This window comes from Colius striatus, chromosome 3, assembly GCF_028858725.1.
Source record: "Colius striatus isolate bColStr4 chromosome 3, bColStr4.1.hap1, whole genome shotgun sequence".
NCBI classification, from domain to species: domain Eukaryota; kingdom Metazoa; phylum Chordata; class Aves; order Coliiformes; family Coliidae; genus Colius; species Colius striatus.
In genome coordinates, this window is record NC_084761.1 from 36,672,625 (window position 1) to 36,697,031 (window position 24,407).

The 24,407-nt window shown below is 40.9% G+C and overlaps 1 protein-coding gene across 3 annotated transcripts in view; it reads right to left on the reverse strand.

Moving 5' to 3' along the window:
* LRBA (LPS responsive beige-like anchor protein) overlaps positions 1–8,195 on the reverse strand; it is a 406,817-nt gene extending 398,622 nt beyond the window's left edge. For all 3 annotated transcript variants that reach the window (XM_061993733.1, XM_061993732.1, XM_061993731.1), the window contains exons 1-2: positions 7,957–8,195; positions 7,089–7,585 (exon numbers count right to left, since the gene is read on the reverse strand). In XM_061993733.1, the coding sequence (XP_061849717.1) occupies positions 7,089–7,307 (219 nt within the window). In that variant the 5' untranslated portion in view covers positions 7,308–7,585; positions 7,957–8,195. The remainder of the gene's footprint in view (positions 1–7,088; positions 7,586–7,956) is intronic.
* Positions 8,196–24,407: the final 16,212 nt, after the last annotated feature.

The following is a 24,407-nucleotide window of genomic DNA, read 5'->3' on the forward strand; positions in this document are numbered from 1 at the left end:
ATGGAGGTGAAAGGAAAAAAAAAAAAAAACCACAAACTACTTTTTGGACAGTCAATAATATGCTCTAGCACAATACCAAGTCTAATAGAAAAACTCACAATTAGTTAAAACAGAAATATAATCTAAATTAGGACATCAGCAATTAGGTCAAGCTGATACCAAAAACCAATCATGAAAAACGTGAAGAGGCCAGCAAGGGCTCTAGGGGCTGGGGTAGACACTGGAATGGCAGAAAGTTAGCTAACTGTAATTAGCGATCATGAATTTTAAAAAAAGCTTTCTTCCAGATTGACCCATTTTAAATAAATAGAAGTCCTTTAAAAAGATATGCATAAATTTAGTGCATGCAGGACTGAATTTGACAAAGTTTTATACACAGAAACACTGAAGGTAGCTACTTCACATCCTATGACTAAAGTGTAGAATGTATTTAATCTGTGTAACAGATTAAATCATCTTCCTTAAGGTTCATGAAAAACTCATGACAAAATAATGCCAAAAACTCATGACAAAATAATAAATGCTTTAAGTCACTGATTAATCTAGTAAAAAAAAAAAAAAAAAATCAGAACATCACATCCAGTGAGATACAGTTCAGAATGACTGCCAGATCCCCAATAGGTAGCAAAACAAATATACAGATCATGAAAGAAAACACAGAGAAAGCTCATTCATCAGACTTGAAAAAAAACAAACCACCATACTTAGTTGATTTTCACAAGACTGGGATTTCTCAGCAAGCTCCAGCATCTGAATATACAACTGACTAGCACCAAGTACAGAACACCATACCAAACCAAAACTGCCTTAAAAAGAATTAAGCAAGCACATCACCTCTGATTTTCTTCAACCTCCAGTATTCATCCAATACAGCCACTTCAAAAAAACTTCCCTTTGCTCACACTCCTCTTGAATCTACACACTTCAGTTCCTCCCTCCAATAATCTCTTTCAACAAACAGGAATAATTATCTATTTTTATCTCTCTGCAACGTCCAGCCTTCGTAGCAACCTTGACATGCCATCCACCTGTTTCCTCTGATGCTTTTGACTGATTTCATTCTATTCCCTAATCCGCAAATGCTTTCCCTGAGCCAGTCCATATGGTCACTGCATTACTGTGCTATCTCTGCACTACTGGGTCAGGCCAATGGTCTATCTAGCCCAGTACTGGCTGACAGAGGTGACACAAAATACTACTCAGAAACAGCAAAGCAACTGCAACAGAAGCCTGACTCCTTCCTTTGTTACAGGACACCAACAAGAAAAATCTGTCATTGGACTGATATGTTCCCTTCCAAAAGGGAATACTAAAGCATTCTGTGAACAGTATTACTCATAGAACGAACTGCTAATTAAAAATTGTCTATCAAATATTGCATTATTAAGACATGATAAATGTAAATTACTGGCTCAGTCTTTCCTTTTCAGCTTTATTTTAGGTTTGTACAGAGTCTACTAACAGCAGTACACAATGTCAATTCTCCTGGAAAACACAGAGCAAGTGTCATTCACAGGCTGTCACAGAAATTTGAAACTTCAGATTTGTCATGAGAAGCTGATCAGTTAGAGAGTTAAAAACTGAACATCTCCCTCTGTGGTCTTAAGATTTTGGTGTCTTACAGTGTGTTTTAAGCTGCAGAAGTGAGTTGATGCCACAGTCAAAGTGGTCTCTCTTCAGAGACCAGACAATTTTCTTCTCAACTGACAGCATGTCTCATTCAAGATTGCCATTACCATCTCACTTACTACATTCCATACCTTTCTCAAGTGACCACAAAACTTCCCCGAGTTCCTTCACTTACAACGAAGGCCAATAATTACACGAACTACAAAGTAATGTCCAAGTTGTATAGATTCAAGAAAAAACAATATATACACATCACTTAGTGTGTATTTACAACTACCCAGAAAACATTCTAACAAGATGGAGGGTCTGTAATCCTTATTTTAAGTGAAGGACAAATGACTCTCATTGTTCAACAATTTTGAACCAGGTAAAGTCTGATGAAAGACATCTCTCAGCCATATTTAGTCAGCTAAACATACCAAAATAATATTTTATTGTTACAATATCCTAAATTATGTGTCCTTAAAACCACGAAGGTGACTTGGAATCAAGCAGTCTAAATTCATTCATCAAACTGGGCAGACACAAAAAGTCCCATTTAAACATAAGGAAAAACTATTTCATTCTGAGGGTGAGGGAGCACTGGAACAGGCTGCTCAGGGAGGGTGTGGAGTCTCCTTCTCTGGACGTTTTCAAAACCTGCCTCGACATGTTCCTGTGTGACCTGATCTAGGTGAACCTGCTTTAGCTGGGGGGTTGGACTAGATGATCTCTAAAGGTCCTTTCCAAATCCTACCATTCTGTGATTCTGTGATGCCTCCTACTGTAAAGGGGCCAGCAAGAAGTCTGCATATATATGTTTTATAAAGAGAAAGATTTGGAAGCTTTACAGATGTTTCGCTGAATTCCACTCATTCACAAACAGCAAAATCATGCATGGTCATTAAAACAGCTGACTCCAAGTTACTACCATTTTTAGCTTGACTCAACTAAAGCCACGGACTTACCTTATCATCTATACTGTAAATGGACAGAAGTGATTGAACTAGGATAACTGTAGCTAGAGGTGTACTTACTGGGATCCTACTAGGGGAGACTGTATATATTAAGAACAACACAATATTCAACAATGCTGTAGAAACTATTTGAGTACTCTCACTTCTCATCAGCATTGCTAAGTTTATAGAGAAAATACATCCCAGCATTCTCTAAAAACATACAGTAAGGTAATGAAAACAATGCATTGTTATGAAGACATTTATGGTACATTTTTAATGCTGTGCCAGCATTGGCTTTGGGGGTTTTCTACAGGAAGGTACATGCAAAAATCTGTGATCAGAGACAAAAAAAATAGGAATTTCTATTTCATCAAATCCATTGTACTAGTGTTTCAGAAGCTTTTGTACCACATTAGAAACCTGTTGTATCAGTAGGTGATGCCACTAGCTTTCAATATGAATAGAGTTTATAGTGCAGAAATCATAGCAGTGGAGGCATGACAAAGACAGCAGAGGACACACGAGCAAAAGGCAAACAAGTAGCAGTCCGGCACTTATCATAGACTTGTTCTATAAAACAAGCCAAGTGGGGTTGGGGAAAAAGGTTACCTTAAAAAGAAAAAACAAGGAAAGTAAACAGTAAGAATTGTTTAAAGTTACGCTGATTTTTGTTTGTAATTTTAGTAAAGCCTGGCAGAAGGGAGAGGTGACAACTGAAGTTTTTAAAGTAACTTTAGTCTTTGTTCCTTAGATCACACTATATGATAAAAACTAAGACTGTTTTCTTTCTCATTTACATTTTCTCACTAGGTGAGTCTTGGTGAGGATCTCAACAGAATCAGAGGCAAAGCATATTTTCCTCACCAAAAGCAGGAGAGAACACTAAAAGAAGTCAGAGTTATTTCTACTATTCTATCTGAAAAGTTTCTTCATTAGTAGGAGGTGGACTCGTCTTTGGTTTACTATGAAAGACACATAGCTATTTTAAGTTAGCAACACATCCCACTGTAAATTATTTTTCCACTCCATCATTTTCTCTTACTAGGAAGATTTTTATTTTAATAAACTGAGGGAGGTGGAGTAGATATGAAGTAATGAACAGTAACTCATCTGATTTCTATACAAAGGAAATTCAAGGAGTTATTGCTGACCAAAGTCAATTAAAATTATAATTCACAACATATAAGCAGCAATGTATACTCATACTTTAGCCACTTGCCTGACAGAACACAGTAATACTTAAACAAGAATGTGCTTTCAAAGTTTTTAATGAATAAGCAGCTTCTTTAAAGTGAATATTTTCTTTCTCAATTTTAAGTAGTGCTGAAATACACAGTCATATCTACCATGGGCTGGAAAACTAGGTTCTTGGAGAATACTGACCAAAGCTAAGTTGATATATTTGAATATTTCTAAGGGTAGAATTTCTGAAGACAACAAAAACAAGACAATTAGGTTTCTGATGCACACTATAAGTGAGCTCACTAAACACTCTGCTATACTGCTGGACAGAGAAAAGATTACAGGTGGTTCTCAGCTGCAAGATCCAACACTGTTGGACTTATGTTATTTGCTCAAATAATCAGGACTATAGAAGCTTAAATTTATTTAATAAGCAGAAGGTAAATTGCCATGCAATTTAGCTATTTGACCCTCTGAGCCTTTCACATATAACATGATCTCTTAAATACAGGGAACAACCAAGACAGCACTTTGGGCTTCTCTTGATTCTCCATCTCAAAGAAATAAATTCCCCAGCAAGCTTGAAAAGTGTAATTAGGAGCAATACATTTGCTGAAGAAATAAAAATTAGGTCAGTGCATCTCCCTTTTCAAAAAATAGGCTCTTCACGTTTGAAGGTGGTTATGCTATGTAGGATAAGTATGCAAAAAGACCTTTCGACACATATTTGTGAAGCACTCCTTCCACTCTGGTCTAAAGACACCTTGCTTTAGTAATGAAAAAAAAAAAAAAAATCCCTCAACACTGTATGTCTCAAAGCACAAGAAGCAAGCTAAGTGATTTCAGCTAACACCCCTGAGGTGGTGCCGTTATGAGTCACCAAACCGAATGAAACTCAACAGGAGGGGATAAGTTGGGCTTAACCCCATTAGTAACAACAGATCACAGTATGACTTTCGTACCAACTAAATCTACCCACACACCAGAAAGCATGCTCCAAGAGCTACTGAGAAACAAACTACCAGAAAATCCACAGCTAAGAATCGCTTTTTCATGTGAAAGTTATATCTTTTCTGCATATATGCACAGAAAAGTAAGTACATTAGTGCCAACCAAGTACTTCACAGCCTTAACTTCTGATCAGAGTGATTTCAGAGGACAAAACAAAGAGCTTGCAGCTAACAACTAAATGTAATGAGGCAGAAGTCAACGACAGATGGATGGGTATTGCTTTGTAGGGGCACCTCACGTCTCAGAAAGTTATATCAAGAAGTCAGCTTAACAGTTTAATCCAGAAAATAGATGCTTTCTGTAACAAAAACTGGTTTATTTTTTTAAGCAAACCAGCTTTAATAAAACCATAGAACATCAAGACATTCTCTCTTTCCTCATTAGCCACCAGTAGCTGATCTGTTTTCCCAGGACTCAGAGAAGTCAAAGGACTTTTTTTTTATATATTAAAAAATTTGGATTTTGTTCTCACGTAATCCAGGTAAGTGTCTTTACAGCCAAACTACTGGTTGTTCCATGATAGCTATTGACTGACTACTTCTGCTAAAATAACATGGTGAAGGAGCATGAACTGTAGCCTCCCATATCATAGGCAGGTGTGCTAGAATGGTTGGGGAATCTTCTCAGAGAGGTTGTTTCACTTGCAGAAAAAGTGAAAAAAAACCAGTTTCAAAAATTTCCAGGGCCAGAAGCTCTCATTTACTTCTATTTGGAAAAGGAAAAACCAAGAGAATGTAGCCCACAGATCAATTTCTCCAGACCTGTTAAATTTAAAACTTAAGGATTCTCTGAATCTAGCTGAACTTTTCACGTCCCACACAAAATGGCACAGAAAGGAATCCCAGAAACAAGGACTTTTTACGTTCTTCTTATTCTGCTGAACCTCTTTCCCCTGCCGCCATAAAATACACCTCCAGCACACAACTCGGAAGACCATACTAGAAACAAAGTAAAATTTAACACAGGTATAAACAATTTTGTCTCACACAAGTGTCCTAAATAGTAAACTATTTACCAGAACTTCATTTTAAACCTCACATCCATATATCTGAGCATTGGGTTTTGTCAAAAACAATAATCAAGTGGACTCTAAGCATCTTCAAGCATCCATGAAACCTCTGATATGCACTTCATTCTTGCCAATTCAGCAATTCCTCTGTATCAAGACTTTTATCTAAACAATTCAGACCATTACATTCTGTTAATAAACAAATATTCAAAAATCCAAATATTTAACGTAACTCAAGAAGATAATATTCAAAAACATTAAACAGATACCGCGTACAAATATTTAGTGGCCATTAAAACTTGCAGGTAGCAGGAAATATAACTAACAAAATAACTGAAATGTAAATAGCATTTAAATCCCAGTATGCCTTTCAGGTCAACTTTCTGCATTACGGAGCTTTACACTGTTACATGCTCTCACTTCCTGGTTTGTCTGAAACCACACCGTTTTAAAGTCAAAGGTGCTCACTAAAAGGAAGAAGGAAGAACAATGAGTATTTTTTGAGATCTTTTGAGACCTCTGATAATGGCAGAGTATGTTTCTAAACTTAAAGTCAGTTTTGCTCCTAACACCTGGTCTCCTACAGCAAGAAAACATTAACAACTAGGCCTTACTGTTTTAAATGTGTTCCAAGAAGTTCAGTAGTATGTATTACATTGCAGCTTCAACAGGAAAAGTTGTGTCCTTGATTTTTAGTGATATCTGTTATGAAGTATAAAATGCATCCATAGTGTATTTTAAAAATAGCAGCTGACTACCTAATTGATTGATAAGAAAGGGCACTGAAACCTTATTTTGCTCTTCCCAACAAGCGCGTTAAGAAAAGCATCTGAATGAACTGCTCCCTGACACTCCCACCCCTTGTAGGCAAAACATGAAAGTTCTGCCTACTTCCCAAGCAAATAGGAAATAAACACATAAACATCTCAACCGGAAAAGTTGTTTTGGCTTAAAACAACAATGTGTGTGTTTTGATGACAGTTTGAGTTACTAAATCAACATTTAACTTTCTTGTTGAGTACTCCTGTTGAATGTTTAAACACAGCAATTTACTTCTCAGTCCTAAATAAAGTAACAATGTATCTGATGAAAACTAAGGAGGATGTCACTTAGAGATGTTTCAAGTTTAAATGTATATACTGAGGCTCATATTTCATTTTTCAGCTTTTGCGAACCATAGGTAAAAAGAACCTAGCTGTATAGCGGAAGTGTAAACATGTAAAGAAATACTGACAGAAAAATAACATCAAAAAGCATGGGATTCTTCTGCACATGTATGCTGTTCCTTTCCCTCGTGCCCAAAAAGGCAATTAACTTACCAGATTAAAGACAGTATCAACTATGTCTCTGTTGGACACTTCACCAACTTCCACCAGTCCTGTCAGCACTGCAAATTTCATCTTGATACCTCGGATGGGGACTCCCGGATTCAAAGGTTGCAGCACACTTCCCCCTTCGGCAGCATTTCCTTCTTTTCCCGCTCCTCCTCCTCCATCATCACCTGTTGGCTGAACAACTTGTTTGTCTTCACTCGCCATGGCTAGTTTACTTCAGGCTACGACTTGCAACGGCAGCGGCAGGCTCGCCGCTCTGGGAAGAAGGACGTGGGCTCACAGGAAAGTAACCGGCGGCCCAGTCCTCCCCTCCCCTCCCCTCCGGCTCCTGAGGAAACTTGCGTCCGGCGGGGAGGCAGGCAGGCAGGGAGAGAGGACGAGAGGCAGGCAAGGAGGGAGGACGCGCCCTCGGAGTCCCAGCTCTCTCCTCAGCAGGAGTCGTCAGTCAGCAGCTCTCTGCCCCAAGGCAGATCCTTACAGCCCTGAAGGACAAGCCGAGATATTTTTTCAGTCGCGGAGAGTCAGGCGCTCCCCACAAGTCCGAGGGTCCCACCTCCAGCCACCGGCCCCCTTCCCCTGCCCCGTGTCGGGGAGACGGCACCGGCGGCCGCAGAAGCGCTCGCGCCTCTCCCGCGGAAGTCCGCGCTCGCCCTCGTCCCGCCGCACAGAGAGCCGCGCTGCCCACACGGCCGTCAGGGGGGTATTTTATTCTTTTCTTTACGGGAACACGCTCCTCCTTCCCGCTCGGCTCCCTGTCTGCCGCGGCTCTGGCTTCTGCCCTTGTGCCGCCGCCGTCCCGGCTGCCGCCGCGGACAGGTGCAGCGACGCCGCCGCCCAGCAAGTTCGCACTCACCGCTCGCTGCCCGGCGTCACCGCGGAGGGGGGCGCGGGCTGCCCTGACGCCCAACTCTGGGGCCGGGAAGCGGCTGCTCTGCTCTGCCCCGCTCGCCGGCTGCGGAAGGCGCCACTCACTCTTGTCTCTGAAGGGCACTTAAAGTTTCGGCTGTCACCCCTTCACGCCGCGATCTCAATTAGCCCCATCTCTTCCTGCCGACGCTGCCGCTCTCTGCCGCCATGACAGCGCTGAGCCCCCGGAGTGCCGCCGGGCGAGGAGGCGTGCGCGTGCGCGGCCGGGCGCGGGCGGGGCGGGCCACCGCCACTCGGGGCGGGCGCCGCCGGCTCGCGCACGCCCAGGTGCGCCCAGGTGAGCGGCGCGCGCACCTGCCCCGCGCACCTGCCCCGCGCACCTGCCCCGCGCACCTGTCCCCGCCCCCGCGGGGTGAGAGAGGCGGGAGCGCTCCGTTCGTTTCCCTGCGCTTCACGAGCTGCCTCAGCGCCGTCCCTCCACACGCCTCTAGTGATGCCACTCACCTGGGGAAAAGACCTAACGCCCGTGGGGAGCCACCAGTCCTAACGCTGAACTTGCCCCAAGCTTTACAGGGCTTTTCTACAACTGTTCGAAGTCTACCCTTCCGTTTTCCTTGGGATGGCCGAGAAGTGCCCTTCTTGGCAGCGCTGCAGCTCCATGCGGCCTCGAGCACCATTCCCGCAGCATTTGCCTCCTCAAATTCTCCTCTCCCCTTTTCTCCCTCCTTTTCACTTCTGCCAGGATTGGCCATGAAGGTCAGCTAGTAATAACGATCAAATCACGTCCCAAAATAAGTTGGATGTGTGCTACAAAGGGAGAAGAGTCACTTTTTTAATGGTGGGGAGCAGTCTCAACGCGGTAACCATACTTGGCATTGCGTATGCACGTGTGAATTGTTAGCTAACTTTTCCATTGGTAACGTCCACATATCACTGCTGGTCCTGCTTCCTGGTAGTTGCAAAGCACAAGAATTGGTGCCCTTTCTATGCTTCCTTCTAAGGTGACTTGAGCTACAAATATGCGTCTGCCTTATCTCAGATGGAAGGAACCTTTTGTTTGGCCTTTTAAATAAATCTTGTGTGATACTAATCTGAACATCTGGTAATAAAGAATTAAGACGGTTTGCTTCTCCGAACTCTTCGTTAAAGGAGCCTTCTGTACTTTTAACAGGACTGTTTGTGTTAATGAGGACTATAGGTCTTTCTAAGGACTGCAGCTCATACCACCTGTTTAACAGGTAGGCAAGTACATGAGTTGTGTTAGCAAATTATTGTAGCAGCTTGGCAGCATCAAAGATTTCTAAAGAAAGGGTCTTTTCAGGGATGTGGATATAACTTGCAGACAAGACAGATAGATATATACATATACATACATTTTAACACTCCACAAATATGCTTAACCTCCTCTGGGATACAAAAAAAAGTTGTCATTTAATTCTATGGAGGGAAAAGGAATGAATCTATAAATTGTTAAACATCTCTATGTTTTGAAATATGACTGCAGGAAACTCCAGAGGCCAATGGGTGTTTTGTCTGGGAAATAAAAACTGCACCTTATTTGTGATATTGCATCATACTTGGGACAGGATGGTTTGAATGTATGCCTCCCTGACTATGTTTACACAAAAAAGGTACAAACGAAACCAAATTACAGTTTTTCTGGAAAGTGGCCTTCTGAAGTGGCATGTGATATTCCTGATAAGCACGCTAAAGAAGACTTATTATTACTTCTAACTTGATTTAGTGTTATTATTAAATACTACTTCAAGTTGTCTGTGGCCTGATTTGGGAATGCCATAATTTGGGTGTGTTGGTATCAAATTTCCCATGGGTTTGGGGCAAAAAGAAAAATATACTCTAGAGTATGTTCCATTCTAAAGCTTGTTCCATTGCCTTCCGATATAATTTTCTTAGATTGTTACATTTTCCTATAGAACGTATGTCAAGACTTGAGTATTTCATAGCTGCTTTCTTGATGGAATTTCCAAATCCTAAGAAAGGAGCAAGTTTGCCCATTTGCTTTCTTTCCTTGTCTCCATTAGTTACATACATACATTATTAGGAAGAGATGATAATCTGAGCAGCAAGCATCTGCAGTTTCTTCCTCAGAGTTAGAAATGTCTAGAACTGTAATGCTGACTCGTTCAGTCCCTACTAAGCTAGAGTGAGTTTGTGTGGTTATGTGTGAGTTTCCTGAGGCCAGCCAGTGTTTCTTACGCGTGCTTTAAATTTCTCCCATCTATTGTTTGAGCTTCCCTGTCTTTCTGAGTCACCTGTAGTTTCCTGAAGTATTGTCTTCCCTCTTGTAAGGAAGATAGAATTTTTATTTGAGCCTTTAAACTGGCTAAGTACACAATTTTGCACATCATTTTCACCTGCCTGATTTTACGTATTCTCTGTCTCCACCGTTGGCCTTTAAACTCTTAATCAGGCCGTCCGCCACCAGGCAAAAGCAGAAATTAAATGCTTGGAAATTTTTCTGTACCCAGAAACTTTGAGTTCCATTCCTGTTACCTGCGTCAAATGCAACATTTGCTGTTAATCTTTTTCTGCTTTCTTGTTTTAAACATCGCATTAAAAACAAAATAAATAAAACTGCTAACATCCAGCTTAATCACTTTCAGATGTTTTCATCCAAACGGCATATCCCACCAGCCAGCAAATCCACTTTGCTACCGAAGACAGCCCTATCATGTTGGATTCTGTGAGATCTTCTTATATTTCCTTACAGATAAATACAAAACTTCTTGACTGGTCTAGACTGTTAAAGGCAGTGGGGTACGTGTGGCAGTCAAGGCAGGTAGTCTTCAGCAGACTGCCAGTTTAGAGTTCAAAAAATAATTTGATTTTTCAGTCAGGTAAAAACAACATTAAATTCACCGGTTGATCTGTTCTTCATTTTTATGGCTGGTTTTATGTTCAAGCAACCATGGTAGTTGCCTAATACTCACAACCCAAGATCTGGAGAAATAATGTTAGATAAAAGTTATTTAAAGCATTGTCGTGGTTTTGCCCAGCTGGGAACAAAGAGCCACGAGGGTGCTCGCTCACTCCTCCCCCTCCCGACGGAGCGGGGAGAGGAACCAGAGAAAAGGGGGGGAAACCCGCGTAGGTTGAAATAAGAACAATTTAATAGAACACCAATAAGAAGAAACAAGTTCAGCAAAAACAGTTATAACAGTAAATGAGGGGATATACAAAAGGAATGGTGTGTGCCGCAGTAGCTCACCACCCGGCACCCGACACAACCGCTCCCAACCGGCAGCCGAACCCACGGTTCCGCAGCACCGCCCCCGCCTGGCTCCCTGCCCCTAGGTACTGGGCATGATGTCAGTATGGTATCGAATACCTGTTGGCCAGCCCAGGTCAGCTGCCCATGCTGTGCCCCTTCCTACTTCCTCATCAAAGTTAACCCTATCCTAGCCCAAACCGGGACAGCATATCTCAGAATTGGGAGTAAATCCTGTTTTAATCCTTTGCCCTGAGCTTCCCAAGCGTGGTTACAAGTCCAATGCTGGTTCTGCCTTCCACAATCAAACTCGAAATGTTCAGCTAAGAGAGTAAATAACAGTTTTGTCTAAACTTACAACCCAAAAGAAAATCACAAAGCATGGATTAAGAATGAATTTAAATCCCTCAGATTGAGATTGAGCACCATAAGATTTTATGGAAAATACCTGAGGACAGCTGTCACGAGGATGAGATGAGTCTTGTAGAGCTCTGTAACAGGACAAGGGGTTAATGTGCACAAACTGGAATACAGGAAGTTCTACTTCAACATGAGGAGAAACTTCTTTCCTGTTTGCCTAAGGGATCCCTGGCACTGGCTTCTCATGGAAGGTGTGAAGACTCCTTCTCTGGAGATTTTCAAAATCTGCCTGGATGCATTCCTGTGTGACCTCATCTAGGTGAGCCTGCTTTAGCAGGGGGTTGGAATAGATCATCTCTAGAGGTGTCTTCCAACCCCTACCATCCTGTGTTTCAGTGAAGACTCAGAACTCAATTTTAATAAAATTATACTTTCTGTTTAAATAACCTTTTAAAGTATTTTCATGCATACTAGTTTAGAAGCTCTATTCAAATCTTCTGAACTCTCTATTCAGCACTGCTCAGGCCCCATCTGGGATGCTGTATCCTACTCTGGGCTGCAGCTCAATATGAACAGTTCTCAGGGATCACAGAATCACAGAATCTTAAAGGTTGGAAGGGACTTTGAAAGATCATCTAGCCCAACCGCCTGCCAGAGCAGGGCCACCTAGAGTAAGTCACATGAGAATTCGTCCAGGTGGGTTTTGAATGTCTCCAGAGAAGGAGACTCCACAACCCATCTGGGCAGCCTGTTCCAGTGCTCCGTCACCCTCACAGTGAAGTTTTTCCTTGTGTTTCTTTGGAACCCCTTGTGTTCCAACTTGTACCCACTGTCCCTTGTCCTATCATTGGACATCATTGAGAACAGCCTGGCTCCATCCCCCTGACACCTGCCCTTTATATATTTGTAAACATTAATGAGGTCACTCCTCAGTCTCCTCCAAGCTAAAGAGCCCCAGCTCCCTCAGCCTTTCATCATAAGGGAGATGCTCCACTCCATCATTTTTGTGGCCCTGCGCTGAACTCTCTCCAGCAGCTCCCTGTCCTTCTTGAACTGAGGGGCCCAGAACTGGACACAATATTCCAGATCTTTTACATTTAAAAAAGCTATGTATTTTGTATAGGAGAAGAAAGCAAACGTCCATAATAACTCATTTGGCCCAACTGAATTGTTTTGTTTTGTAGGGTTTGTGGGGAGCCTCATGACATCCAACATTCATAAAAAAAATTTATTAAAGTACATTTTAGCAAGAAAGTACTCTAAGCAGAATGAGGGAAGAGAAATATAAATTTGTATCTTTTATAAATGCTTCTTGATCTTGAGCACTGGATTAGAAGAAATGGTCTCAAGTTGTGCTGGCAAGATTTAGACTGGATATTGGGAAAGAATTCTTCACCAGAAGGGTTGTCAAGCATTGGAACAGGCTGCCCGTAGCAGTGGTGGAGTCACTATACCTGGAGGTATTTAAAAGACGTGGATGTGGCACTTAGGGACGTGGTTTAGTGGTGGGCTTAGCAGTGCTGAGTTAACGGAAGGTCTTTTCCAACCTAAACAGTTCTGTGATTGAGAGCTACTTTAAAAATCCTTGACCAGAAATTAAAATCTAACCTAAAAAATCTGCTTATAACTGACCTTTAATGTGAGAGGTTGTCTCTCTTTCTACAGAGAACATAATACTTCAAGAGAGCAATGTAATCTCAAAATAAAGATTAGTTTTACCTTGAGAGGAGCTTTTCTTCTAATTAGGTGTGAAGGCTTTTGCAGTGCATGTTAGATGGTTTGGTATTTGTTTTTTTTTTGTAATGCATTGCAGTGCATTTTTATAATGTAGAATTTTACTTTTTTAGAATGTATTTTTTTAAATCCTTTTGTTGAATTTTACTCACTTTTGTTTCAAAGGGCAATCACTATATCTCTTCATTTGTCTGCATCGTGTATTCATAACTGGTGGATTGCTGCTATCAGTGTTCTGAAAAGCATGGAATTAATAAATGAAGACTTAATGAGTCTCAGCGAGGTAGCATTAGAAAAAGATACTGAGCTGAAGAAGCTGCTTTAGCTCATTTGTCTCCTTCAGCTTAGAAAGGATCTTCAAAATATCAGTGTAATTCCTTCCATTACCTAAACCATGTCAGGAAATGTCTCATCTCCATCAAAGGAAACATGAACTTTCACCTCAGCAAATTCCAAATTTGAGTCATAGACCCTTATTTTGTTAACCTGGTTTCCACTCCTTCATTTGTACTAAAAGATGTTGTTGTTGGGAAAGTCCTTTTAAGAATCCTGTTTCTGGCAGCACTGTAAGACACATTTACTTTGTTTTCTGCTCTGGTATGAAACCCTGCACTGTGTTTGGGTGCAACAAAGGCAGGTGGCATCAACGTACAGAAAATATCACGAATCACATTTCTTCACTGAGGCCATGTTCACCGAAACCTGAGTTTAAATGCCCCATTTGTCAGACCAGACAGCTGTAAGCTCACAAAGTGTGCTGGAGAGAAGTGGCCTTGACCTGTGCTTAACTGCTCCGCTGCGCTGGACCCAAAATCTTCTGTGAGCTTGTGGAAGCAGCTGCTTCTGACCTGGCAGCCACTGTTGTGCCCTGTACCCACCTTGTTGTGCCTTGCTTGCACTGCACTCATTTCTCATGTGCTGTGCAAACTCTCCAGCCAAATCCAGTTTTGCTATTTAAAAGACAAGAGTTGAACTGAAAAGAGTCCAAAAGAAGCAAAAGACCTAAAAATAGCTCCATATTAGAGTTTTGAGAGGGATTATGAGCGGTTTTCTGCATAAAACTCTAGTATGATCTCAGAGGATGTTTTGAAATCCCCAGCAAATTGCTTCTCACAGAGGCTGGATTAAGATCTATGGTGTAAATGCAGTTATGGGCTCATGCTACAGCACAAAAAGGAACGACTAACAAAAACTTGAAGTATCATTATTGTAGTTGTTAATATTCTTATGGAAACAGCTCACTGTTCTATGTATTGTGATGTTTTGGTCTTTCATCTCTATTATGTAGTTAAAACTACAAAGATTAGAGATGTTCCTGTAATGAACACATAAGCTGGCTTTTTGTACTTCTCTGGATTACAACACTGAAGTCAAAACTGTTAGAACAGACAAGCCTGAGGATTTAGGCTAAGACATTTTTTTTTTCCCAGAGATTGTGCTGCAACTGGTGGCTAAGAAAAAGAAAAGAAAAATGGAGGGAGAGGAGGGTTGATATCTCTGAGAATTCATGCTGTATTTGTTTTCCTTCTTTTTTAACAGCTTTTCTACATTTTGGATGCTGTCTTAATTTTGTCACATTTTAATCTTTTATAACTACTAATTAACTTTTATTCTAATGTCACACGTGGTTTTTCATTATCTCGTTTTCTTTTTGATACAGCTCCACCTGAAGAGATGCTTGTGTAGGATTCAGAGGGATGATGGGTGGGAGAAAATTTCATAGGGCCATGTGTAGGAGGATGAGCAGGACAAGGAAGAAGTGATCATGTTTCAGAAGGAAGGAGAGGGATTTTGTGAAAATAGTGAGGTGAATAGAACGGAGAACAGAACAGCAGAAAGTGAAGGGAATGGGGAATAAGAGACTGTTTTAATAGAAACAGGGATCAATGGCAAGGAGGCATGCAGGGAGACAGTCCATACAGAGCAGTAAAGAATCAAGGGGATCAATGTTTTAGGAACAGAGTGAAAACAAACAAACAAAGAAACAAATATTTAAAGGGTTGTTGCACTTGCCAGGATCTTCCAAACTGCAGTGTCTTTCAATAGACTATTATAATAGCCATGTACTGAGGAACATTCTTTTAAATGTTTACTTACTGTAAGAAATCTCAAGAAAGTGATGCAGAATTGCCTTGACAGATTAGCTGAGGTGTTTTGCATATCAAGGCACTCTGACTACTTTGCAAGCCAGCCAGGTGTTGGAAGACAGTAGCTTACTGTTAAGCACCAGGCACTGTAGAAGTCAGTTTTTTCCAAAGATACAAAGCTTTTGTGTAATCTTTTCTATATTACCTCCTACAACTTATCCTCACTACGTTTAAGAAATAAGGTCCACCACTGCTCCAATTATTTCAGTTAGCACCAACTGAAAATTAAAACATTACTTCCCCCTCAAAACACTATCAGCATCTAGGTGAGTCTGGGGAAAACAAGAGCTCTGGAAAAAATCTAGAATCTGGCAGCAGGGGTCGGCCATGTGTCATGGTTTGGCCCAGCTAGCACAGCAGCACCACGACAGTCTCTCGCTCGGTGCCCCCATTCACCCCCACCCTCGTTAGGATGGCAGAGGGCCCAGCAAAATGGGCCCTCAGATAAGCAAGGTTGTTGTGGATTGAGACAAGGGCAGGGAGGGCTCACTGCCAATTACGGTTCTGGGCAAAACAGACTCCAGTACTTGACTTAGAGAGGAAGGTAGCAAAGTTTATTCTACTAGAAACAGAACGGAGTAAAAGCAAAAAGGGAGTAGGATGATGAGAAGATTACACCCAGCACTTTAAGATCTCCCTCCCCCATCCCTCCTTTCTTCCTGGGCCCAGCTCACTGCTCCTAATATCTCTACCTCCTCCCTCCTCAACAGCTCAGGGAGGCAGGGAATGGGGGATGTGGTCAGTCTCTCACAGATGGGCTCTGCTGCATCTCTCTGCTCAGACGAGGATGACTCCTGGCATTCTTCCCCTGCTCCAACACAGGGTTTCTCCTGAACTAACAGTCCTTAACGAACTTCTCTGGTGTGGGTTGCTCCCAACAGCTGCGGCTTCTGGTGGTACAAGGTCCCTCACACGGGACACAGTCCTTGGTGAATATCTCTGGTGTGGATTCTTTGCCACAGTTGCAGTTTCTGCAGTTACAGGGGCCCTCTCTCAGGACAAGGCCTCTTCTGGACATAAGTTCAATGAGCTGCTTTGTCTTGGGTTCCTCCCCACAGTTACAGCTGTGGATATTGGGTCCCTTCCTCAGGACACGGCCTGCTCCAGCCATAGTGATAAAGGGTCCCTCTCTCAGGACACTGAGATGGCCTCTTCCGGTCATAGGTTTAATGAAGAAAATTATTGCCCCTGGCTCAGGGTCTGTAGTGAAGTGATTGGGTCCTTCCCATGGGACATGGCCTCCTCCAGCCATAGTCACTGTCCCTGGCTCAGGGCCTTTAATGAAGTGAATCACTGCCCTGGCTTTGGGTTCATAGCAAAAGGAGTTGCTGCCTCTGGTTCGGGGTCAGCTTTATCAAAATGAGTCTCTACCACTGATGCGGGGTAATGAAAATAAATCTCAGCTTCACCAGACCTCTCTGTATAATGCCAGGGAGTCTCTGCTACAACACACCTCCTCCTCTCTTTCATCACTGACCTTGGAGTCTGCATGGTTGTTTCTCTCACTGTTGCTACTCTTTGCACCACCACCAGCCAGAAGAAGTGGCAGAAGAAAGAAGAAACAGGAAGAAGAAGGAGGAAAAAATCTCCTCTTCCGGCTTCTTCTTATAAAGTGATCGTGGAGCTGTCTAATTGGCTCAGTCCCAGAAGTGGGTCTGGCTCAGAGCTGGGGAGAGTTTCAAGCAACTTATTACAGGAGCCATCTTTATAGCCCCTTCCCCCTTACCAGAAAAGGCTGTCATATCGAACCATGACACCATGGTATAAAGACATAGTAAAATTTTGACCGAATTTAATAAATTAACAGAGCAAAGGTAGATCTGAACAATGTTGATGGCATTGTGTCCATCTTGGCTTGGAAACACTTGACCGGATGGCAATACATTGCTAAGTGGTGCTCCTGATGTTAGAGCAATTCATTGTTTTGGAACACCAGTAATGGACATAAAGCTAGTCACAGCTTCAGGTGACATTTATTTTATGTTAATAAGAGATTGAGTTGTGTAGAGACTTAAATATGATGTCAAATTATCACTCCAAACCTGTTGATTATAATCAACAGTAGCAAATATATATATTTTTTAATATATATAAATAATATATATTATATAAATATATATATTATATATATAATATATATATTATAATCAATGTTAATAGCAAAACCTAGACCACTATACCTCTGCAGCTGACGGGTGCCTACTCCACCTACCTAAAAGATAAGCTGGTCTGTTTCTGTCAATGAGGATTAGCCACCATTACAGAAAGTACTGGTTTGCATATATACAGATAAAATTAAACTTGTGAAATGCTATTGTACTTTACTGAAAGAATCAGCAGTATGCTAGTGCATGGAAAGTTTGCAAGAATTCTGAGCCAAGCTCTGGTACACTGCAGCCACATTGTCCTGATGGCGTATCTGGAATTTCATCATTGCTATCTACTGCAGAGTTTCACATACATGCTTAAGGATTGTTTCACTGCATTGATACTATAATCTTTGTACATCCAAAATGGCCCCAAAGATTCAGAGGTTTTTTCCAAAACTCCATCTAGTGCTTCTCATAAATCCCAAATTCACACAGAATTTTTCAAGATAAAACATTCCTGGGAGACTTTGGTTTTCAAATTCGTATCTGGAGGGTTAGAGAGTTTTAATCTTCACCTGCATCAGAAGAAGAAGCTATACACTTCAGATCAGTGAAAAATGCCAAAGGAGGAGGAAAGAAAACTAGAAGGTTAGCAACACACATCTTAGTTTCATTATTTCTGGTCTATTTAGGAATGGTCATTTTTTTGTACAGGAGAAGAAAAAGAGATGGAAGAACACGGTGGAAATAATTGCACAGTTGTGATTATCTAACAGCTGAGCAGGCACTGGAGATCCTTAGATTGAGCTTCACAAATTGTGGCACATGCTGGTGGTGGCACACAGACTACTGCTGAGCAGTGTACCAGCCCACAAAGAGCCACGAGCTGCTGCTGCAATGGTGGCTTTCGACAGCAACTTCAACCATTGCACTTCTTCCTCTTGAGGCCCATCCAGGGTCCCCAGGGCACACGGCCAGAGGTCTTTGTGTAGGTTTGTAGCGAGTCCTTTGGTTAACCCTGCATGTCTGAGCCACTTCCAGATATCTCATGCATCTGAAGGAAGAAAAACAATCAAGGCTGTTCCACGTTCTACGCATTGATAATTCCGAGGTAAAATAGTTACGCCCAAGGCGGAATTTTTTTCAAGTATAGCTAACATTACACTATAATAATATTTTTTTTAATTCTTCATTAATCTTGCCTTTTTTAAAAAAATACTCTGTCAAATTCATCACTAAAGGGTCCCCTTAATCATAAAAAAAGCTATCTTTCTTCTCCATGATTCCATTCCTTTGTTATGTTCTTAAGAGCCTGCAAATCTGTAAGCACTTTTCCCCATTTGCAGGCCAATGAGGGGAGGTCAGGATGTTTATAAGGACCTGGCATTCCAAAAAATTAATTTTGTATTTTAGTTTTGATTATTGCCACTTAAGCAGAATGGCAACATCCATCCAGTTAAAAGTTCAGTTTCACTGGAAATTGGGTTTTTTTGTAGTGACCCACTGCTAATCAAAAATGTATGAGCAATACTTTCCTAAGTAAAAAAACAGTAAGAGTCTCTTAAGTAAAATAAAATAAAAAATGGAGACTGAACAACTTTCTGTTCCAACATAGCCATCTGTCATTTATAAAGACATCACCCCATTAACCTGTCTAATCAACTCCATTCTTTTTTCAAAGTTGGTTAAGTAAGTTTATGAGGAGACAGAGATGTTCTCTTGATTAAATCTGTTGTAAAACAGCCTCCTTGGTGTTCTGCTTTGTGTGCATTTACACATATAAAGGTAATTACAAGTACGTATCACTACTGTAAATTCCATGCTTGTCATATTACAGTACATGACATTTTCATTTCCTCCTGGTGAAAATGAAATCTGATATTTTCTGTTGAAGCAATAATAATGAATTAGAACTTGTTATTATTAATGTTTGTCCTAAAGTACTCCCATGTCTGGTTTCCTCCTAGGCAGTTGAATTTATAATGTGGAAAAAAGAGGTTTGACATGCTGCTATATCACCTCCAATCGTTCCCTCTCAAGCCTGGTTATTCCTTCAACAAGCTGCGAGATCCCTATGGAAAACCCACAATGGAGGGATGAATATTACTGAGTTCAATTTTAAAGTTGAGAGCTGAAATATCTAATTCTCCTCAGCAGAAATTTTTGCAGTCTGCCTCTGACCTTTCCTCCCTGACATTTTGCTTTTATCTCAGGGACCAGAGCTTAGTTCTTTTGCAAGTGATTGTAGCTCTGCAGAAGTCAGAGTCAGTTAAGTTGCATCAGTTCGCATGCAATGTGGTCAGCTGTCTCCATTGGGGTGTCTTCAAGGTCTTCACATTCTACCAGTAATGGTGAAACTATTGGAAGCCAAGAACTGCCCAAGGAATGAATTCAGATAACTCTGCTATACCTGGGAACCACAATAGGAAGACTTCTATAATTGGCAGTCAATGTAAATACCTGAAATACTGAGTATGTTTTAAATGCTTTATTACTCAGATAAGTTCTGAATGGGTTATATTTGGTAAAATGCCACTTTTATCACTGCTGATTTCAGCATATGGATTGGTTTGTTTTTTTTTTTATTGCCCAATTTTCCTTTTATTTAAAATAAAACACTCAAATCTTGAGTAGATTCACACATATGAAGAACTTTTTGTAAAGACCTTTCTTTGAGTGGTGATGGAAAGAACATTTATATTTAGAGGAGTACTGACCACTTGGTTGGAGAACTAAATCTCTGTACGTTACATGTGAAATCTTCCCTCTAGAAACTTTCCCCTAGAGGTAACTGGAGAGAGAAGCGATGCACAAACCCAGGGTGAAGTGAGGTGGAAAAACAATTCTGTATCATATAAGGAGGAAGCGAGGGTTTAAAAAGAGCAAGCAGTTGGAATTTTGTCTTGACACATCATATGAAATGCCATGGAGAAGGCTGGTAAAGAATCGGATGGGGAGTATTACAGCTCAGGGAGTGGCCAGCACATCTCCTGACAGATCTCAGAGTACTAGAAATTCAAAGGCAGCCTAAAAATATTCAGATAAAAAATAAATACCCACAACCTTGTCTCAAGCACAAAGACAGAAGAATGGAGAATTTCATTCTGAATCTGGCTAGCCACTTTTTCCTCTTTCCCAGTTGATAAGCACAGTCACAGACAGCAAGTGGCAACTGCTTCATCACTTCCTCACCTTTCTCTCTCCTTGAAGAAAACTGACACTTTGAAAAGCAAAGAGTAAGCTTACACCACCTTTACAGTCTGAAAGCAACTGGATGTAATACCACATATCAGCTAAAACTCTAATCCAGTGCTGGTAATTTTAAAAATTGAGTGGTTTTGCACAGTTTGAGGTTTTTTCTCTAAAAAGCTAAGGGAGCTAGTAGTAGCAGTAGCAGAGAGTAGAAGCAGCAGTGGCACAGTAACACCTCTGGACTTCAGCTTGTTCGGGCAGCTAGCAGAGAGGATCTCATGGGAGAAAGGCTAAAGGCCAAGGAGAGCTGGTCAGCCTTTGAGGACAGCCTCCTGAAAGCACAAGGGCAGTCCATCCCGAACTGCTGGAAAACAGGTGTATGTAGCGGGCAGCAAAGCTGTCTGAACAGCAAACTCCTGAGTCCAAATGCCAAGAGGAAGTGTGTGGGGCTGGAAGCAGGGATGGGCTGCACAGGAGAAATGAAAGTATTGTGGATATGGAGGGAAGGAGTTGGGTGTTACAGAGTTCCATGTTGCCCAGAGAGGTTGAGGAGTTCCCAGCCATGAAAATTTTTAAAAATGGAATGCATAAGACCGTAAGCAACATGACTGAGATTTGAAACTAGACCTGCTTTGATTAAGAGGCTGAAGCAGAATACCTCCTGAGGTCCTGTCCCACCTAAATTCCTCAGTGACTCTGTATTCCCCATAGAATCAAGAGCCATGCAGGCCAACCTAGACCAGGCCCAGGGCACTGCCCATCTGAGTTTTTACTGTCTCTACAGAAAGGCTACTCACAGCTTTAACTTAAGACATACAAACCGAATTTAAAATGAATCCTTAGTGTTTCATTTCTGGCAGTCTTTCTTTTCAAACTGTGTGAAATTTATGTACCACTATGTGAGTTTCTTTCTTGGAGAGCAAGTCACCTTTCAAAGCAAAATCTGCATTGTCATGAGGATTTTAAAGATGGACTAAATTAACAGACTAATTTAATATAGGCTAAAATTGGGTTTCTAAAAAAAAAAACCTATACAGATCAGAGGCTACCTTTCGATTCTTTCTTTCTGTGTGTATAGGGAGTTAACAAAAGCATCATGTCATCATATTTTGAAATGAGAGGTACTTTGAGGTATTGTTAAAATAGTCTCATTTTGAACAGTGGTAGTTATAAAAAAAGAGATTTACAAATATTTTCTAATACCTAGTCACATCAGAGGACAAAACCTGCTGTGTGACAGCATAATGAAAAATACACTATATGATACTAGCAGGGATTTTCTAGAACAGTCACTGCACTCTGTTCAACAAGTTATATAAATGCGTCTAAAAATATCTATAGTAGATAAGTGGACTACATGTCTTTTGATGGCCCTTCTTGCAAAATATTTCTGTTATTTCTTTGTCAGTAAATCATAGTATAACAGACATGAGCCCAAGGTTGGGAAGTCTTTCTGCATAAGCCCATGCCTATTGAAATGCACTGAGGTATCTGTAGTTAGAACATCATATTTAACTGAAAGATGCAAAAAGAATGGCCAGGTACAGAAATAAAGGTTTACATGTTCTGGTAATGCAGCTGGTTTTGATGACAACGCCATGGGTGGATTTTTTCTCTTTTTGAGTATACTTCCAGTAGAAAGGCAAGGGTATTTAGCCATTTCAGAAATGAAACTGAAGTTTGTATCTTACAAGAATAGAAAATTAAAACAGATGTTATCATTCAGTTGCATACAATCTCGCTGTTTGTATTTATAAGTTTTGCAAATTGGAGTCCTGCTTAAAGAAAGGAGTAAGAATTGAATAAAGGCTTTGAGATTCAACTGTAGAAAACTATAAGAACCCACACGTTTTTAGACTTGAATCCCAGAGTTACAACAGTATGAATGTTGTTGGGGACTGGATTTAGTATTATTCTAGTGATAAGTCTATTTCACGCTTTTTGAAAAATGGTTTTCTACTAAGATTATGACTGCCAGATTTCTTACACCACTTGCTACCCTCAAATATTTTGGAGGCTTCTTTCAACTTAACACAAGTTGTAAAAGGGGTGGTTTGGCCCTAAGACCACATATGGGACAGTTACTATGACACTTCAGACAGATGGTAGTCTAAAGATCACAATTTGAAAACACTTACATGAGCAAATAACCACGTTCTCCACTTCCTGAATTAATTTAACTAGCCACATTGTAAAATTACATTGCAAGCCATTCATGATCCTTGAGATGAAACATATTACTCCTCAAGTAATGCTTTGCAGTGAAATATTTATTCCTTGAAGGGAAAAAATCTGTGCTATCTGGTCTTTCATATTTTTAACATAACTGCCTAGTACAACTGATGATTGGGTAAAGAGACGTTCAGCCATATGCCTTTTAGACAAAAACTTTTACAGTCACATTTTCTCAATTTGAAGTGGGTGACGGATAAAATGCATGAGGAAAGTCAGATTTTTCTGCCAACTACAGTATAGTGGAAATCTTCTTGCATAATGAAGTGTTAAGTCATGCTTTTACAGAATGATTTAAAGTGTGATTCCACCACCAAGAGACTGTAAAAAAAGCAGAGCTCCATGGTGTCTCGGTAAGATATGCTGAGTTTGCAAGGAAAAAAGGTGGGAATGTTTGGTTTGGGATTTTTTTTCCCTCCTAACTTCCAGTCCCCCAAACTCCTCCTTTGGGCTTTTTACATCTCATGCATCATTAACTGAAATAAATTACCATCAGACTAAGTTGCATGATTAACTATAGCTGAGTAGGCAGTAGAGGGAGAGAGACTTTAACCTGCACCACAGGCAAATGTGGCAGGAAGTAACTGATAAAGAAAATGTTCAGTCACCTCATTGGGGCACTTTTACAAAGTAATCTTTTAGGGAAGAATCAGAGCTTAAAGAAAAGCGTGATAATGAGATAAAACATATTTATATAAAAAGATGCATGACATCCCAGTTTCAGGAAAACTCGCTACAGTCAGAAAATTACTGGTTTTATGGATACATTTCAGACTATTCTATAAAACATGGGGGGAAAAAACCAACCAAGAGACCTGAGAAACACTAGATAAATAAAATCTTGATAATCGATTATTTGCTTAGTAAAAAGTAGAGAGAATAGATTTTTTTGCAATGCAAATACTTTACACAGAAATGTCCTAAAACAGGTTAGTCTGAATAATCCACTGAAATTTAATCTAAAGGGGCAGAAGATTATTGAGCGTAGGCACTATCTTTCCATCCACCCCATTTAATTTTCAGAAGCAAAAATTTAAGAGGCAGCATAAACATCTGGTCTCTATTCCCTACAGAGACCAGATTTAATTGTACTTACATAGAGAGACCATGATTTTTGCCTAAACAGCTTCCTGCTCTTTAAAAACCTCCAACTCTAGTACTCTTAAGATCTTGGCTCTGCCTATTAAATCTCGCCTACCCACTCCTCAGCAGCAGGAGGAAATGAATGGTGATTTTCTTGGTGGAAGGCAGATATAGCCTGTTGGCACCTCCTTTCCCTGCCTATTCTCCACGGCTGGGGCAGGGGGGAGAGCCTCAGTAAAGGGTTATGACTACAGCAAAAAATCCCCAAGTGGTGAGAGGGGCTGGAAACACAGTGTGCTGCCCTATTATTAGGAATGTGGGAAGTGATCCACGCTAGTACTAGTTTTTTCACTGTAATTTATGTTTTATG